The following is an 18,909-nucleotide window of genomic DNA, read 5'->3' as shown; positions in this document are numbered from 1 at the left end:
AGGAGTGAGACTCAAAGTCTCAATGATTAAATCTGGAGTGAAACCCATTAGCATAGCTAACCACACCCACATTTCTACCGACCTTTTCAAACTGAAGTGAGTGGTATAAAAATGGAAAAAGTGGCAACATGAGTGGAAAAAGTCACAAAAACCCTATTTTATGACTATTTGAAGCCAGAATTCTGGAGTAAAGGCATGATAAATCAAGAACTTGAAGGTAGAGAAGGAATCTGGCATGTTGTAAAAAAAAATCAATCCTTTATTGTAATAGCCTAAAGAACTACTTGCCACTTCTGTCCCCTGATGCGTTTGAACCAACAAGAATAGAATATATGATTAAGACCGCTTGTTGGTCGAAACGCGTAAGGGGACAGCGGGGACGTGTGTTTTTTTTATGCTATTCATTACAATAAAGGATTATTTTGTTTTTGCTTTTTTTTACAACACACTGGATTCCTTCTCTACCTTCAAATTGCTTATTGCCAAGGAAGTGAACAAGCCTTCAATCTGTGAAGTGACCTGTTTGATGATTTTAAAATCTGGTGCTGGATTGCATTTTTTTCTATACATGATAAATCAAGGCCATAATACATTTAGCACACATAATGTACTAAGCTTTCTGGCACCATCAGCAGAAAAATTGCATATTTTGCTCACTAAATCTCACTTATAGTCTGAAAATAATCTCACAGGTGTCTATCTCAGACTTGGTATGGAGTATTGGATGCATTTATTCATATAAACACATTGAGATTAAGATGTCCAATCACCAAGAAAGAATGAAATAACAAGGTGTGATTTGGGGTAGTAGAGTTTAGAAGTGCTGTCTAGAGAGATATTATGTAAAATAGCAGCTAAATTAAAAGTACATTATTTAAAAAAAGTTTTGAAATTTGGACATTTTGTTATCAGAATGTGCTCATTTGAATAATTGTCCTTACAAAGGAGTCTCCCTTTCAGTAGCTTAGCTAATGGGTAAATCTAGATAAATACATTGAAATTACTGTTAGAAAGAAATCACATAACAACCCAAATATTTAATGGTGTTCCTATCTTATGACAGAGTATCCATGGCAACAACATCTTCTCAAGTTCTTCTCCCTGATGTCAATTTAAATGATGCCTTTGAAAACTTTGCCCTGGATTTCTCTAGAGAGAAAAAATTGTTGGAAGGTTTAGACTATGTAACCGGTAAGTATATACAGTTCTGAAGTATTCTACCAATATCTGCTCATTTGTCATAGAGAGCACACTATGAAGTTTATTTTGTAATTTAATGTTCTCCTGTTATTAGTATTTGATCTGTTGTAGAAGTCAAAGGAAGTTTTCAGAACGTCAAATAGTTTGAAAGTTGAGAACCCTCTTTACATTTATATAGTGACTGCATATTCTGTAGTATCTTACAAACAGGAAGCAGTAAAGAAAACAAGCAATCTGTTATAGCACTCCACAAACATAGTACTCACACTGGAAAGTCACGGGGCATAAAATGTAGCAATGCTGTCAGGGACCCAGACAAAGGAGTCAATTTCCACCCACTGCCTACTATTCACTGCTGTGTTTAAAAGGATTTCAGTAAAAATATTCAGTATAAATATCATATTATTAAGCTATGCTCTCCTCCATCAGGTACAAGAAGAGGTATGGGATAAGAATTTGGAAATCTAAGGGGCTCTGATTGCTTGACTGTATGGGGCCTACATACCGTATTCCAAATGGTAACCTTGTCTGCCCATATAGTTTCATGAAAAAAAACGAATACAAAAAAAATGATTGACCAATTTCTTAAACACACACAAAAATACTGTTATTAACTAGTGTTGAGCGTTCGGGTTATCTAAGAATTCCATATTGACTTCTGTTACCACGGACCATAACGGAATTCTATGACGACATGCACCACGGAAGCCTATCTAGGGCCAGCATAGACTTCTATTATGACGGAATGCAATCCGGAATGCCTCTTATAGGCTTCAGTGGTGCATGCCATCATAGAATTCTGTTATGGTCCGTGGTAACAGAATCCATTATGAAATTCTTAGACAACCCGAATGCCAAACTTGCAAATCGCAAGTTGCTCAACACTATTATTAACCCATAACCCCTTCTGAATTCTGTGTGGGGTATGTTATCATCAGAATCTCTCAGTAGTGCAGCCTCAGTATATTTCAATGTATAATGAAAGTCTTTTTAATTCATTTTCTTCTAGTCATTACTCTTTAATCTTAATACTCAGTTTCCTTGGCAGAGAGTACCCCGGCATAAGCTCCCTGTGTATTGATTTTGGCCAGTAGACATAATGACATTAACCATAGTGGAATATCATTTTACCTTCTTGCATATGGTTACATATTGATGTCCCATGTAAGGTGCCCTAGCAAAACTGCTTGCTAGTAATTTGAAGGAAGTACGGTATTTCCTCAGATCAATTATAGATCATTTAAAGATCTGCATTAGAAAATTAGATCTGTGTTTGGACTCTGCATATTGCTTGCCACTATTTGTGTGGATTATTTATGAGTTTTTTCATCTGCAGCTCCGAACCCCCCTACTATAAGAGAAGAACTGTGTACTGCATCTCATGACACTATGACAGTCCATTGGATGTCTGATGATGAATTCAGCATTGGTTCTTATGAGCTACAATATACCATCTATACTGGGCAATCCAATTTCATCAGTAAGACTTATCTTTTACAATTAAATTTCACTCTGTAATGGTTAAGTGATTAATGGTGCAAGAATATTAAGGGGATTTATGCTGGTATCTACATACAGTTATACACGGTAGAAGTGGTTTCCCTATTAGGAAATGTTGCCTACAAAGCAGCCTGTCAATCACCACCCCGGGGATGGAGAGAGGCAGGGAAAGGCAAGGAGAACACTTGCTTATGAATATACCGGACTTACCTAAGACAGAATATTAAAAGAGTTGTCCAGCTTCAGAGCTGAACCTGCATATATCCTCGTTTTCACCCAGGCAGCCCTCCCTGATATGAGCATCAAAGAATTTCATGCTCCAATGCTTTCCGTTGCCCTGCGCTATAAGAGCTTTTTGTTTATATTTTTACAGGCAGAGGCTAGCAGTGTTGCCGGTGATGTCAATGGCACTGATGGGTCAGCTTTAGCGTTGACCTAGCCATTTTACAGGCTAGGGCAGCGCTAAAGCCGATCCATCTGTCTCTGTGATTTCACCGGGCTCACTGCTAGGCAGGGCAAAGGAGGACTGCCTGGGTGAAAATGGGATATGCCCGGGTTCAGCTCTGAACCCGGACAAGCTCTTGAGGTTAACTGATCTGATATAGAGGAAAGTAGAGGGTAGTGTTTACATCATTGACATGAGTTCCAGCGTTCAGCAAGTGATATTTTTGGCTGCTGAAACATGGGTGGCAGGCTTTAAAGGGGGTTTCCTGTGGGACTGTGACTCAGAGTGGGTTAAATAGGATAACCAATCCCCGCGACTCCTTTTTTGAAACTGCCAGAGTCCCTGCTGATCTCTATTTCCTGGTCTTCACACATAGGAAGTGGCCCCTCAGACAATCACTGGTGTTCCATTATTGAAGCAGTCATCATGCGGCATGGGGACTGATGAGTGTATTGCTTTGCTGTCTGCACATACCGGTCCCTGGTTTTCTTCCAGACACCTCTTCAGACCTCAGACCAGATTCCATTCCTCCTCTAAGCTCAAATCAGACCCTGTAACTGCTCACCTGTTATGAGGAATCGTATAAGCCTGAAAGGGTGGGTAAGGTGTCCAATGGCTGAGACAAGCTGGAGCATTGGAAGCAAACAATGTCAAATAAAAGTACAGGTCGGTACACAAGTAAGCACAGCAGTTAAGATTAGGCAGAAGCAGGTAATAATCTGAGTTCAGTACACAACTAAGTTATGGAAAAAAAATAACTTATAAAACTCATCAGAACATACATATACATTAGTTAAGCTTGATTTCTTAAGAGAAAAACCCATACTTACACCTTTGCATTGTGCTGTTATTATTGCTTTGTTTACACGATGCAGCAAAGTTGTGGGGGAGTGTAACAACAACGCCTGAGCTCTCCCTCATGAATATTTGTGGGTGTGAATAATCTGCCCTTCCCCGCCCCCTGCTCTGCACAACCTAACTTTGCATTAAAAAAAAAACTGTCACATGATCATCTCCTAGCTCACACAGGCAGAATATCTTCCTGTCATATTGCAGATAATATATACAGTTGCAAGAAAAAGTATGTGAACCCTTTGGAATGATATGAATTTCTGCACAAATTGGTCATAAAATGTGATCTGATCTTCATCTAAGTCACAACAATAGACAATCACAGTCTGCTTAAACTAATAACACACAAATAATTAAATGTTACCATGTTTTATTGAACACACCATGCAAACATTCACAGTGCAGGTGGAAAAAAGTATGTGAACCCGTGGATTTAATAACTGGTTGAACCTCCTTTGGTAGCAATAACTTCAACCAAACGTTTCCTCTAGTTGCAGATCAGACGTGCACAACGGTCAGGAGTAATTTTTGACCATTCCTCTTTACAGAACTGTTTCAGTTCAGCAATATTCTTGGAATGTCTGAAGTGGATCGCTTTCTTGAGGTCATGCCACAGCATCTCAATCGGGTTGAAGTCAGCACTCTGACTGGGCCACCCCAGAAGGCGTATTTTCTTCTGTTTAAACCATTCTGTTGTTGATTTACTTATATGCTTTGGGTTGTTGTCCTGTTGCAACACCCATTTTCTGTTGAGCTTCAGCTGGTGGACAGATGGCCTTAAGTTATCCATCAAAATGTCTTGATAAACTTGGGAATTCATTTTTCCTTCGATGATAGCAATCCGACCAGGCCCTGATGCAGCAAAGCAGCCCCAAACCATGATGCCTCCACCACCATACTTCACAATTGGGATGAGGTTTTGATGTTGGTGTGCTGTGCCTCTTTTTCTCCACACATAGTGTTGTGTGTTTCTTCCAAACAACTCATCTTTGGTTTCATCTGTCCACAGAATATTTTGTCAGTACTGCTGTGTTCCACAGGTGCTCTTGTGCAAACTGTAAAAGTGCAGCAATGTTTTTTTTGGACAGCAGTGGCTTCCTCTGTGGTATCCTCCCATGAAATCCATTCTTGTTTAGTGTTTTACGTATCATAGATTCGCTAACAGGGATGTTAGCATATGCCAGAGACTTTTGTAAGTCTTTAGCTGACACTCTAGGATTCTTCTTCACCTCATTGAGCAGTCTGCGCTGTTGTCAGGAATCATCCTGCTACGTCTGTTTAGTTCAGATTGTCTTGCCCTCAAGTTCTCCCTCAGTTAAGATGGTGGATTGTGTCTCAGCTGGGTGCCATCTTATTTCCTGTTTCACATTTAAACCTCTCAAGCCTGTTACTAATTGCTTGAATATTGTGTTTAGCTTCTGCTCATGCAGTCTTCTTGCTTGAAACTAGCTCTCTGGTTTGTTCCTCCTACTTGCGGTTTACCCTGCTACTTTTTGAGATCCTGCTACCTCCTGTTGCTGACCCGGATTGCTTGACTACATTCCTGTGCCACCTGCCCTGACCCATTGCTCGTCTGACCTCGGCTCTGCTGCATTCTTCAGTCCTGCACTGTTGCTACCAGTAACGGCTCCGCCTGCCTGGCTCTGCTGCATCCTTCAGTCCTACACCGTTGCTATCGGTAACGGCTCCGCCTGCCTGGCTCTGCTGCATCCTTTAGTCCTGCACCGTTGCTACCGGTTACGGCTCCGCTTGCTTGGCTCTGCTACATCCTTCAGTCCTGCAACCTCCTATTCAAGACTCCAGTGTTTCCTGTGTATGTGTATAAGGCCTTGTCCCTGCCATTGGATTCCATCAGTATTCCACTAGTATCGTAACAGAATACTCAAGCCAAAAATGGAACCGGCAGACTGGGAGTTTAGAGGTTTGCATTAAACAACTGCAGACTGCTATGGCTAATATGCGCACCAAGATGAAGACTTTAAAAAATAAATATGAACCCTTTGAAGGAAAAACTTCCCACAACATCCAAATTTATGGACAAACGATTCATGAGCTACAGTACGTGGTACAGTGCAAACATTATCCGACCGGATAGTCCACTTGGAGATTTAAGTTTCTGTACAACCCACTATAGTGCCTGCAATGACCCCTAAGTTACCACCATTCAGATTTGGCGGAGACCGCGACAAGTTCCGGGGGTTCCTTAATCAATGTAGGCTATATTTTGATGCAAATTCAACTCAGTTTCCTACTGATAGATCTAAAGTATTATGTATTATTATGCTGCTGACACATAAAGCCATTGCCTGGGCTAGTCCATTGATTGAGACTCAAGATGCCCGGCTAAATCACTTAGAGGACTTTATAGATGCCATGAGTCAAATGTTTGATGATCCCAATCGAGGTGCTACAGCTGAAGCAGCATTACTAGCATTGCGCCGGGGCAGATGCCCTGTCACAGAGTATGCAATGGAGTTTAAGAGGTGGGCTGTCGACACCGATTGAAACTACGCAGCGAAAATGTCTTTTTTTAGGAAAGGACTATGCAGCGCATTAAAAGATGAACTTGCTCGTGCAGAGGCCCCTTTGGGTTTGGATGCTTTTATTAACCATTGTATTCAAATTGATACCCGACTGTCTGAACGACGACAAGAGAAATAGGCTACCTTGAATTATGATACTAAGCAGTCGCCATCTTTTCCTGTCTCCACTTCCAAGGAACCCAAGGAAATATTTAAAGAGAATCAGGCCTATGCAAGTATTCCATACTAAGACGTGAAAACGTTGATCGAAGGGAACATAGCCTTCGGGAAAGTCTATGCTTTTACTGTGGAAAGTCTGAACACTTCCTTATCAACTGCCCTAGCCGTCCGAGGAGGTTGGTGGCAGCCATTACAGATCCTGACTTTTCAGATGGAGAATCAATTGCTTCGGAAACAGAATTATCTGAGAAAGCAATCATCCATTTCATCTGTGGCCCCTCATATTAAGAAAGAGAATATAGACTCCCATTGCTTACTTCCCATTAAATTCTTGATTAACTCTCAGTGGATATCCACCTCTGCTATGGCGGACTCTGGGGCTAGTGGCAATTTCATGGACCTTTCTTTTGCACAAAGGCATGGGGTTAAATTTTAGAAAAAATTCTCACCTGTGGTAATGGAGACCGTAGATGGATCCCCACTGAGCTCAGGGCCATTGGATCAAGAGACGGAACCACTTGAAATCATTATAACACCTTATCACCATGAAATCCTATCGTTTCTATTGATCTCTTCTCCACATTCCCTGTTATTCTTGGCCTACCCTGGTTGCAAGCACAGAACTCTTGTTATCAATTGGGAGACCAAAGAAATAAGCTTCCCAGCCAAGGATTTTCTTGCGACAGCTCAGTCTGAACAAGGCTCGGAAAATCCAGCTCAAGATAACAAGGCAGTAGAGTTACCCTCTGCATATAAGGAATTTGCGGACGTTTGCGATAAACAAAATGCAGACAAGCTTCCCCCAAACCGACCCTACAATTGTCCTATAGAATTACTTCCTGGTGCACCTATATCTTTTGGAAGCATCTACCCTTTAGCCGGCCCTGAACTAAAAGCCCTCAAGGACTACATAGAAGAAAATCGGGCTAAGGGGTTTATCTGCCAATCTTCCTCACCGGCCGGGGCTCCCATATTCTTTGTTAAGAAGAAGCATGGTTCTCTAAGACCTTGAATTGACTACCGAGAACTTAACAAAATTACAATCAAAAATCGTTATCCTTTACCATTGATCCCTGAGCTTTTGGAGTGCGACATGCAAATTTTTTTACCAAGTTAGACCTGCGAGGCGCCTATAACCTGGTCCATATCAGATCTGGAGACAAATGGAACACAGCTTTTAGGTCACAATATGGACATTTCGATTATCTCGTTATGCCTTTTGGTCTTTGCAATGCCCCAGCCACTTTTCAACATCTTGTCAATGATATCTTCAGAGATCTTCTGGACCAGTTCGTAGTCATCTATTTGGACGATATCTTGATCTTCTCTAACTCTATGGAAGAATATCAGAGACATGTGAGACTTATTTTGGAACGTCTAAGGAAGAATCAACTTTACATTAAGATTGAAAAATGTGAATTTCACCAGACTGAGATCCAATTCCTTGGCTATATAATTCCACCTCATGGTCTACACATGGACTCTAGCAAAATTAAAGCAATAGTAGACTGGCCTACCCCAAGGAGCATAAAAGATGTTCAACGTTTCATAGGATTTGCCAATTTTTATAGACGCTTCATTAAAAATTTCTCAGGAATAATTACTCCTATTACACAATTGACTAAGAAAAAAAATGCTTTTGTCTGGTCTCCCCAAGCACAGGAATCTTTTTGTCTCCTAAAATCCAAGTTCACTACAGCCCCTATATTAGTTCATCCCGACCCAGAACTCGCCTTCATTGTGAAAGTAGATGCTTCAGACTGTGCTATAGGGGCTATTCTGTCTCAAAGAACTGGAGAGAAGGGTTTATTGGATCCGTGTGCTTTTTTCTCCCAACGTTTATCCCCTGCTGAGAAGAATGGAGACATCATCTTCAAGGAACCTCACAGCAACTAATAGTACTGACTGATCACCGTAATTTGGAATTCGTTAGATCTGCCAAATGTCTATCCCCTCGCCAAGCTCGTTGGAGTATCTTCCTCAATCAATTCAACTTCATAATCTCGTACAGGCCCGTTTCCCGTTTCGGCAAGGCAGATGCCCTATCTAGAATCTTTTCCAATGATTCCACTTCTACAATTCCGCCCAAAACCATTGTTCCTAAGTAAAATTTTGTAGGAGTAATCCATAATAAGGACTTGCTTGAAGAGATTAAAGAGGCCTATGATACTGACACCTTGCTGTCTCGACTGTAAGCCGTGTAAGGGGTGGGCTCCCCAGCATACAGCGAAGTTGCAGACAAGAAAAGCGACACTGACATCAGCTTTATATGCAAGAACAGAAACTTTACTTTAACAATAGTAATAACACAACAATATGAATAAACACAGACTAAGCTATGCCCCTGGCTCCCAGTCACTGTCCCTGTCCGAGGGACAGGCCTAACCTGGTGGCGTACACAGCAGAGCCTGCAAGTTGTGCTGTGCCGCTAAAGAGGACTCACCTAGCCGGTGGCAAATGCAGCAGAGCCTGCAATTCAAAATACTGCGCCGCAGAACAGTTCTGTCCGGCCTAGCACAAACCTATAACCCTAACTATCTAACTATGTTCAGGTCTAGGCTTAGTCTCTGTTACTTCAGGCGCCACTCGGTATAAGACAATGAGTAACCAGGTGTACTGACCTGCGTCCGTTCTAAGCCCGAGGATGACGCTTACTCGGGATGGCCACCAAACTCTCAGGAACAGTGCTGCCTTGCTTGGTAATCAGACTTCTGCCCACATGCTGTACACTGTCTTCCTGGAACAATCTCTCTTTCAAAGAGCCGGATCCAAGTAAGGGACAACAACTAGTCTCCTTCCTCTGCGTGCCTGTTCACTCCTGGACACCCGGAAGCCAAGATGGAATCGGATTCAGTCTCTCACAGAACATTGCTTCCATGTCAGATCAGCACTTCCTGATTCACTCAGAAGCAGCATGCATGCATGAGTCATCATCTGCTTTGCATATGCAGATCCCAGAGTGTGCTGACTGTGCTGCAAAACAGTGGCCTCTTGTGCCCGGAATGCCAAATGACAGCTCCAATACAATTTAAACATAAACATTATACCAGCAGAGCTTTTCCACAATCCCCACATGCCACCACACTAAAAGTTGTCGTTCTCAGCAACTCTTCCCATACAAACTCATCCTGGGCATAGCGCTGTGGAGGCACACCAGTATTGGGCCTCGCTGACCATGGGGGTTTCAGAAATACTGGGGACATCAGGCATATTTGACAAGAGAGGAGCTGTTGATTGCTCAGCATTGCATCTGGGTGGCAAACCTGCCACAGCCGGAACCTCTGTGGACACTTGGGAAGGGACAACCCACCATTCCTCCTCTTGCTCATCTGAGGGACTTTCCTCCATACTCGGAGCGCGAGGAGGCACCCCCTACACGCACACCGTCTCAACATATTACGGTGTAAGTTCCGTGAGGGTCCCCCTGTCACTACTGGCTCTACCTCATAGACCGGAATAGCGGGGTCTACCCTTCTCTTCACCGTGTATGGAACTGCCTCCCACCGTCCATCCAAGTTCCCAGACGGCAGTTTGGCTTTGACCATCACCCGATCACCCGGGACATACCCATCTTTCTGCACTGGTCTTGGGTTAGGGTGTACCACCTGTCCCAGGTGCTCCCCCACAACCTTGTGGACCGCTCTCAGCCGGAGGCGGTGCTCCTGCACCTATGCGGTGGTACTTATTGGTGGGGGCTCCATCGGGTTGGGCATGTGGAGATCTTCAATCTCCCATCCGGCTCGTCCAAACATGAGCATATGTGGAGAGTATCCGGTGGTACTGTGTACTCTGTTGGTATAGGCCCACATCAACTCAGGTAGGTACGCGGGCCACTGGGCTTTTTGACTGTCTTTCAGAGTCTGCAGCATCTGAAGCAAGGTGCGATTGAAGCGTTCGCACGCCCCGTTTCCTTGTGGGTGATACGGAGTGGTGCGGGAGAGTTCAATCCCATACAGTTGGTACAGTTCATTCATTAGAGTACCCTAAAAGCATGCTCCCTGGTCAGAATGTATCCTCCGTGGACACCCGAACACCTGCATAAAGTGTTTACAGACAGCTTCGGTGGCCGACTCTGCGGTTTGGTCTATGGCGGGCACAGCCACCGCATACTTGGTAAAGTGATCTGTCATGACTAGACAGTATGAGTGTCCCGAAGTAGAGTATCCAATCTGTACAAAATCGATCATCAGAAGTTCTAGGGGCGCTGAGGTGCGGATGGTCTGCACAGGAGCCCGCTGTTCAGTACTCTTACTCAACCCACAGGATTGACACTTAAGACATGCCGCGGCCACCATGTCGGCCAGATCTGGACAGTATGCCAGCCATTGGAGTCACTTGAACGTTTTGTCGCTCCCAAAATGAGCTCCCTTTTCATGAGCTTCCCTGGCGGCCTCCGGTCCCAATGACATGGGAATGACAATCTGTTGCCGGTACTGCAGCTCTGACTATAAGTATATGATCCGGCACAGGAGGCCCTGGGTAATTGTCAGCTTATCCCACTGCCTCAACAACTTCTGACCCTCTGGGGTCAGACGGGCTCGTTCTTCCAGCCGAGGCCAGATCTTGCTCCGAAACCATTCTTTCACTTAACACTGGTCCCGGCAGCTATTCTGGACTCTCTCCCAATCAGTCAACGTTTTCCCCAGCACCAGCATCATTCCAGACGCCACCCCACTTGAATGTGCCACATCCAGGAACAGAGGTAAGTGACCAAGGTCAGGAGTTTCAGTATCCTCTAATTCCTCATCGGCTTTCTGAGTCGACTGTCCTACTGGAACTCGAGAGAGGGCATCGGCGTTGCCGTTCTCCCCACCGGACCGGAACTTGATGCTGTATTGGTACTTAGAAAGGCGAGCCAACCATCTTTGCTCGAGTGCACCGAGCTTGGCATTCTCCAGGTGTGCCAACGGGTTCTTGTCCGTTATCACGGTCACTTCTGCACCAGTCAGGTATTCTGCAAACCTTTCGGTCATGGCCCACACCAGTGCCAGTAGTTCCAGTTTAAAGGAGCTATAGTTATCAGGGTTGCGTTCTATCTTAGGGATCGGCTCCCATAGGCGATGACTCTCTCCCGTCCATTCTGGACTTAGGACAATACGCCCCCCAGACCATGTAGGCTTCCATCAGTATACAGCAGGAATGGGGTATCAAACCGCGCGTAAGCCAGAATCGGCACATTGGTCAGCACCTCTTTCACCACTTCAAAGGCCTCTTGTTGCTGGGCCCCCAGTCGATGGGGCGTTTCTTCGGGCCCCCAGCCGTGCCTCTTAGCAACTCGTTCAACGGGCCCACCAGAAGAGCGAATTTGGGTATAAACCTCCTGTAGTAGCCGGCCAGTCCCACGAACGCCCGTACCTCCGGTAGCGTACTTGGCCGGGGCCACTTCTGAACGGCCTCCACCTTGCTGGGGGCCGTTTTTACCCCCTTCTGGGTGACCACATGTCCTAAGTACTCTATCTGCTGTCGGAACAGCTGGCATTTTTTTGGCTTGATCTTGAGCCCATGGTCTCTAGCCGTCCCAAGACTTGTCGCAGCTTCTGGAGGTGATCTTTAAAGGAAGCCCCGAACACTACTATGTCATCCAGATATATCAATACTGATTCAAAGTTGAGGTCCCCCAGACAGTGTTCCATCAATCGCTGGAATGTCCCCGGAGCATTGGAGAGGCCGAAGGGCATCCAGTTGAACTCGTAGAGTCCCATAGGTAGAATGAAGCCCGTCTTGGCTTTGTCCTTCTTGGCCTCCGGCACCTGCCTGTACCCACTAGCCAGGTCAAGAGTTGAGAAGAACTTTGCTTGGCTTAGGGCTGATAATGACTCCTGAATCCGTGGAAGGGGGTAGGCATCCCGGACAGTCTGAGCATTCAGCTTCCGATAATCCACGCAGAACCGGAGACTCCCATCTTTCTTCCGCACCAAGACTACCGGAGCAGCCCACGGACTTTGACTCTCCTGGATCACCCGGTTCTCCAACATGCTGGCCACCATGTCTTTAACCTCCTAATACATCTTAGGTGGGATCTGCCGGTAACGTTCCCTGATCGGTGCAGCATTGCCGGTTGGGATTTCATGTTCGATGGCAGTAGCACACCCAAAGTCCTCATCATGTCTTGAGAAGGCCTCCTGAAAGTCCCAGATGGTGTCTTCCAGCAGCTTTTGTTCCCCCGGGGTCAGGGTTCTGCAGTCCACCCCCATAGGGGCCATGAAATTGATCACTCGACCGTTCCACTCCGCTGTCGGGGTTTCCCTTGAATGGATCTCCACAGCATAGGTCCAGGCTGATCTCCTATCCGGCTGCAGTGTGAAGCCCCTTCATCGAGCGATACCCCCTTAGGACACATAAACTTTGGGCAGCAGGGTGTTTGCGGGGACGGTTAACTCGCAGTCCTCAACATTACAGCAGCGTATAGGCACACATCCGTCCTTCACAATGGCGAGGGCCCGGGCTACCAGTGGGCGAATCTGCATTTCTTCTTGATAAGTGGGTTCAATTAGGACCTCCAGTCCATTCAGTCGTCGTCCAGCCCCCACTGGCAGGATCAATATTCGCTCTTGTCGAGGTGGGATCTTCAGCGGAGTACTCCGGAGCACCCTCACATCTCCAATGGCCCGACCGGACAGGTTACTCTTTTGCAGGCTACTGCTCCTCACCATCTGTTGTAAGACCTTCTGGGTAGGCCGGTGTGCGGTGGCCCGTTGCCAGTACTTCGGCGCTTCCTTGGCATAGAGTTGATGGTCTAGGTCTCTCAGTATATTCATGCCCACCAGCACGACCATGGGCTCAGGGTCTCATCATTCAGCGTCTCCTGTAGAGCATTGGAATATTGCATCAGGGTCTCGCCCTCTCACTGGGGTTGGTTAAAGAAATGACTCCGTAACTGTACCACTTTGGCCTGCCCCCCTTGGGCTCTCTCTAGCAGGGAGAATATCTTCTCTAGGGTATCTCTCTCGGAGTCAGGTCTTACCATCACTGTCCGCCTGATGTCACCCTCTAGGGCTCCCAACGCAACCTCGGCCCGCAGTTCGGGAGTTAGGTTACACAATGTAACCGCACTTCGCACCCTTTGAGTCCAGTCCTGCAAGGTCATGTTTCTACCGTCATACTTTGGCAGATGACGCAGTAGTGCCTTTACAGGGATGTATCCTACTGGGGTAGCCATATTTTTGGGGGCAAGCTGCCTTGCGCCTGTGCACTACTGGCATCGGGGGACGATCTCCCGCCGCGTTCCCGTCCATAACGGTCGCTGTATCCTGCCGACTACGCCAAGTTGTAAGCCATGTACCGGGGTGGGCTCCCCAGGATACAGCGAAGTTACAGACAAGAAAAGCGACACTGACACCAGCTTTATATGCAAGAACAGAAACTTTACTTTAACAATAGTAATAACACAACAATATGAATAAACACAGACTAAGCTATGCCCCTGGCTCCCAGTCACTGTCCCTGTCCGAGGGACAGGCCTAACCCGGTGGCGTACACAGCAGAGCCTGCAAGTCGTGCTGTGCCGCTAAAGAGGACTCACCTAGCCGGTGGCAAACGCAGCAGAGCCTGCAAGTCAAAATACTGCACCGCAGAACAGTTCTGTCCGGCCTAGCAAAACCTATAACCCTAACTATCTAACTATGTTCAGGCCTAGGCTTAGTCTCTGTTACTTCAGGCGCCACTCAGTATAAGACAAAAAGGAATCAGGTGTACTGACCTGCGTCCGTTCTGAGCCCAAGGATGCCGCTTACTCAGGTTGGCCACTAAACTCTCAGGAACCGTGCTGCCTTGCTTGGTAATCAGACTTCTGCCCACACGCTGTACACTGTCTTCCTGGAACAATCTCTCTTTCAAAGAGCCGGATCCAAGTAAGGGACAACAACTAGTCTCCTTCCTTTGCGTGCCTGTTCACTCCTGGACACCCGGAAGCCAAGATGGAATCGGATTCAGTCTCTCACAGAACATTGCTTCCACCATGTCAGATCAGCACTTCCTGGTTCACTCAGAAGCAGCATGCATGCATGAGTCATGCATGCTGCTTTGCATATGCAGATCCCAGAGTGTGCTGACTGTGTTGCAAAACAGTGGCCTCTAGTGCCCGGAATGCCAAATGACAGCTCCAATACAATTTAAACATACACATTACCGGCAGAGCTTTTCCACAATCTCACACGACCACCTGATGATGTGCATTTGGTGCTTAACCACCTCCCATCCGCCCATAGACTATAAACGTCTGGGAGGTGGTTCTCTATCTCTGAATGGATGTTTTAAAACGTCCGGGGGGCGTGGCCGGATGCCGGGAGGAGAGGAAGCTTAGTGCCTGAGCTCCGTCTGTGGAACTCTGTTCAGCGGCACAAAGCGACCATTATACAAGCAATAACTTTCATACTTACCTGCCCCAGGACAGACCTTGATCCTGCAGCTCCGCCGATGATGACAAGAGGGAAGAAGAAGGGAGCGCAGCCTCAGAAAATGACGGCGTTCTTCCATCCAGCCGTTGGGTCCTCTCAAAATGGCGCCGATTCCCGCCACACAGAAGGAGAGCTCCGTTCCTCCACTGCAGCGATATGCGACCAGCGATCTTCTGGGTCTGCCTCTGCAGCAGGCTACAGCCCTCCAGCATCACAGGAACCTAAAAAACAAAAGAGGGTGAGTGAACAACAATCCTATAATCCTCCCCTTGATACTTACACTGCATCACCAGGCAAAGACCCTGGATTAACAGTAGCCACAATGCAGGACATGCTTGCAGATCTGAAAAGATCTATTCATGGCGATTTTAAAGAGACAATTTCTGTTATACATGCAGATATAGTCGCTATAGGAGAAAGAACCGCACATTTAGAAGAAAAAATGGAGGAATTTGTTACAGCACATTATTCTCTGGTAGATAATCACAATGTGGTTGAAGATGATCTACCAGATACTCCTGGATCAGAGTTAATCATTGACCGGGTACATCGGGTTCCTAAACCTAAAGCTCTTCCAGCCTCTATTCCCAGGGACGTCCTTGCCAGGATCCATTTTTACCATCTAAAAGATTCCCTGATGAGAGAAGCTCAAAAAGAGAGGAAAGATATTCCTGAAAGATTCTGTAATGTCCTCCTGATTACCGACCTCACACCAGCGACACTAAGCAGGAGGCGTGATTTTCAAATCTACACCAAAGCGCTAAGGGATAACAATATCCCCTACAAATGGGGTTTCCCTGTTAAGCTGATTGTGAGATATCAAAACTCATCAATTGTTCTAGTTTCTCCTCAGGAAGCGTCAGAAGCCTTTTCCAAATGGAACATCATTGTGTCACCAGAGGGCGCCAAAGACAAAGACAAAGCAATGAACTCTCCTACCAATAGGTCCTCTCCTGATAGAAAGCATCTCAACCTAACACCAGAGTGGACCACAGTAGGAAGAAATCCTCTGTGACCTCCATTCTGGACAGTAACTATAGTCTCTTAAGCTTATTGCTATGTTATACAAGTCTTACGGGGTTCCACACCCTGCTGCTCTACCTCTCAGAACACATATTCCATCTAAGTGTTCATATTCCCTAATCCACTGTTTCCTTTACGCCTCTCATACTAAGTGATAGACATCACAGTTTTGTGGTCATTGTTAGACCCTTATTATGTTATTGTTATTTATTACTTACTTTATTTTTTATGTTTTAATTTATTGTTTTATAAGGTTACACACAAGGGATCTACCTCTATCTCCTCAAATACCTGAAAACAAAGGTACAATCCCACGGTCCCCTCAATTATCACACGGTAACATCTGGGTACTTTATTCTTTACTGCATGTTTTTTTATATATTTTATTCAGGTTAGATATACTAGCAGGTTGTTCTGAAGCTTTAAGATGGCCAGTAAAGGTATAAAGATCTTCTCAGCAAATGTTAAGGGTCTCAATAGCCCTTTTAAGCGTTCCACATGCTGGAATGAGGTGAGAAGACAGAGAGCTGACATTATTTGCATTCAAGAGTCTCACCTTAATGAGGAAGACTCCTACAGATTCTGTCACCCCTCCTTTCCACACACTTTTTTTTCTCCAGCTATTAAAAAAAGGAAGGGTGTGATTATAGGCTTTAAGAACACTATTGCCTTTCAATGTCATAATATAATATCAGATAAAGTGGGTAGAAATATTATCATTATATGCGACATAAACAACTCTAGATACACAATAGTGAATCTTTATGCTCCTAACTCTGATCAGATAAATTTCATCAAGCACACTATTAAATTGGCTCAGGACTCCAAACAGGGATCCTTATTTATCTGTGGCGACTTTAATATGTGCTCTGATTCCTCAATTGATAGGCTACCCTCCCCTCCCCCTTCTCTTAAAAACTCGCTCCTTCAAGATTTTTTATTTCAGGAAGGGCTCCTTGATATTTGGAGGGTCCATCACGCCAATGAAAAGGATTTCACGTTTTTCTCACATCCACATAGTACATACTCTAGAATTGATCTTTTTATTTCAGATAAGTGGCTTCTTCAAAAAGTGTTAGATGTATCTATTTCCAATATCACATGGTCTGATCATGCGTTTATAACTCTCACATTAGATGACATGTACAATAATAGAGTATACTCCCCGTGGAGACTTAATAATTCCTTGCTCCAAAATTCCTCTATACGTACGGATGTAGAAAACTCTCTAAAATAATATTTTAAAACTAATGATAATAGTTTGGTATCAGACACCACATTATGGAGCGCACACAAGGCGTTTATTAGAGGTGTACTGCTAAAACATGCGGCTATTCAGAAAAAAAATAGAAGGAAAACCCTGGATACATTACTAGCTGACATTAAGTCCCTAGAGGAATCTTCTAAATCTTCTCTAGACCCAAAAATCTTCAGCAAATTGAAAACAGCCAGGCATCACCTCTACCTTCACCTTCATGAAAAACATGAGTTCCATCTTCGTAAAATTAAATCAGACCACTATTCACAAGGTAACAAAGCATCAAAAATCTTAGCAAATAGAGTTAAAAAAAGAGAAGTCAAGACAAGAATTCCCTTTCTTTATGATACTCAAGGCAAAAAACTGTTTAATCCCAAACACATAACAGAGGAATTTGCCAACTATTAGGCAAATCTGTACAATTTAGAAAAATCAACTGACATTGTCCAACCTACTACTGAATATATCAATGACTTCCTTAGTGGCATCTCCCTGCCGTCCTTAACTCCAAATTAAAATCAAACACTTAATTCTAAAATCACACATTCAGAAATTTCCGAGGCACTCCATTCCCTCAAAAATAATAAATCCCCTGGTCCAGACGGACTAACAAATGAATATTACAAGAACTTCTCACACATTTTAAATCCCTTCCTGAATAGAACATTTAACTTAATAGCAGCGCAAAACTCAATCCCAAAAGACATGCTAAACGCATTGATCATTACCCTTCCAAAACCCGGTAAACCTGCAGATAAACCGGCTAACTTCAGACCCATATCACTTTTAAATTCTGATATAAAGATTTTTGCGAAAATACTGGCAAAAAGGTTATCTAACATTCTGCCTTCTTTAATTTCCAATGATCAAATTGGTTTTGTCCCCAATAGACAATCATCGGATGGTACTAGAAGGTTTAAAGATCTATTAGACGTGGCATATGCCACCCGGACACCTTCTCTGTTTCTTTCCTTGGATGCGGAGAAGGCGTTCGATAGAATACACTGGGAATATATTTATGCAACTTTAAAAAAGTTTGGATTTGGGGAATTCTTCCTATCTGCAGTTATGTCCTTATACTCTAATCCCAGTGCCTCTATATCATCGTCCAGTTTTCTGTCTGCCCCATTCAATATCAAGAATGGAACCAGACAAGGCTGCCCTATATCACCCTTGATATTTGCTCTTGAAATGGAACCCTTTGCTGAACATATTAGATCCTCCCCGCTTATTAAAGGGATATTGGTAGGAGACATAGATCACCGTATAGGTCTCTTCGCAGATGATGTCTTAATTATAACATCAAATCCAACTACTGCAATAACTGCTATTAATGACACTATATCCATGTTTGGCAAAGCATCCTTCTATAAAATAAATATCAACAAGTCCCAAATACTTGATTTAGGGTTATCCCCGGCTACCAAACGTTTAATTTTCAATTCATATAAATTTCCCTGGGCTGATAAATCTTTGACATATCTGGGCATTCAACTTGCTTTCCCCACCAACAAACTATTCAAGGTTAACTTC

At 44.4% G+C, this 18,909-nt stretch overlaps 1 protein-coding gene across 1 annotated transcript in view; it reads left to right on the top strand.

The window, feature by feature from the left end:
- Positions 1 to 18,909, top strand: part of LOC120977756 (probable E3 ubiquitin-protein ligase MID2) — a 456,812-nt gene that overhangs the window by 166,991 nt on the left and 270,912 nt on the right. Inside the window, exons 3-4 of the mRNA XM_040405841.1 lie at positions 1,064 to 1,191; positions 2,537 to 2,680. Coding sequence (XP_040261775.1) covers positions 1,064 to 1,191; positions 2,537 to 2,680 — 272 coding nt within the window. The remainder of the gene's footprint in view (positions 1 to 1,063; positions 1,192 to 2,536; positions 2,681 to 18,909) is intronic.

Source organism: Bufo bufo, chromosome 8 (genome assembly GCF_905171765.1).
Source record: "Bufo bufo chromosome 8, aBufBuf1.1, whole genome shotgun sequence".
Taxonomy (NCBI): domain Eukaryota; kingdom Metazoa; phylum Chordata; class Amphibia; order Anura; family Bufonidae; genus Bufo; species Bufo bufo.
The sequence above is the reverse complement of the archived record's forward strand: the minus strand, read 5'-3'. Positions and strand labels throughout refer to the sequence as shown.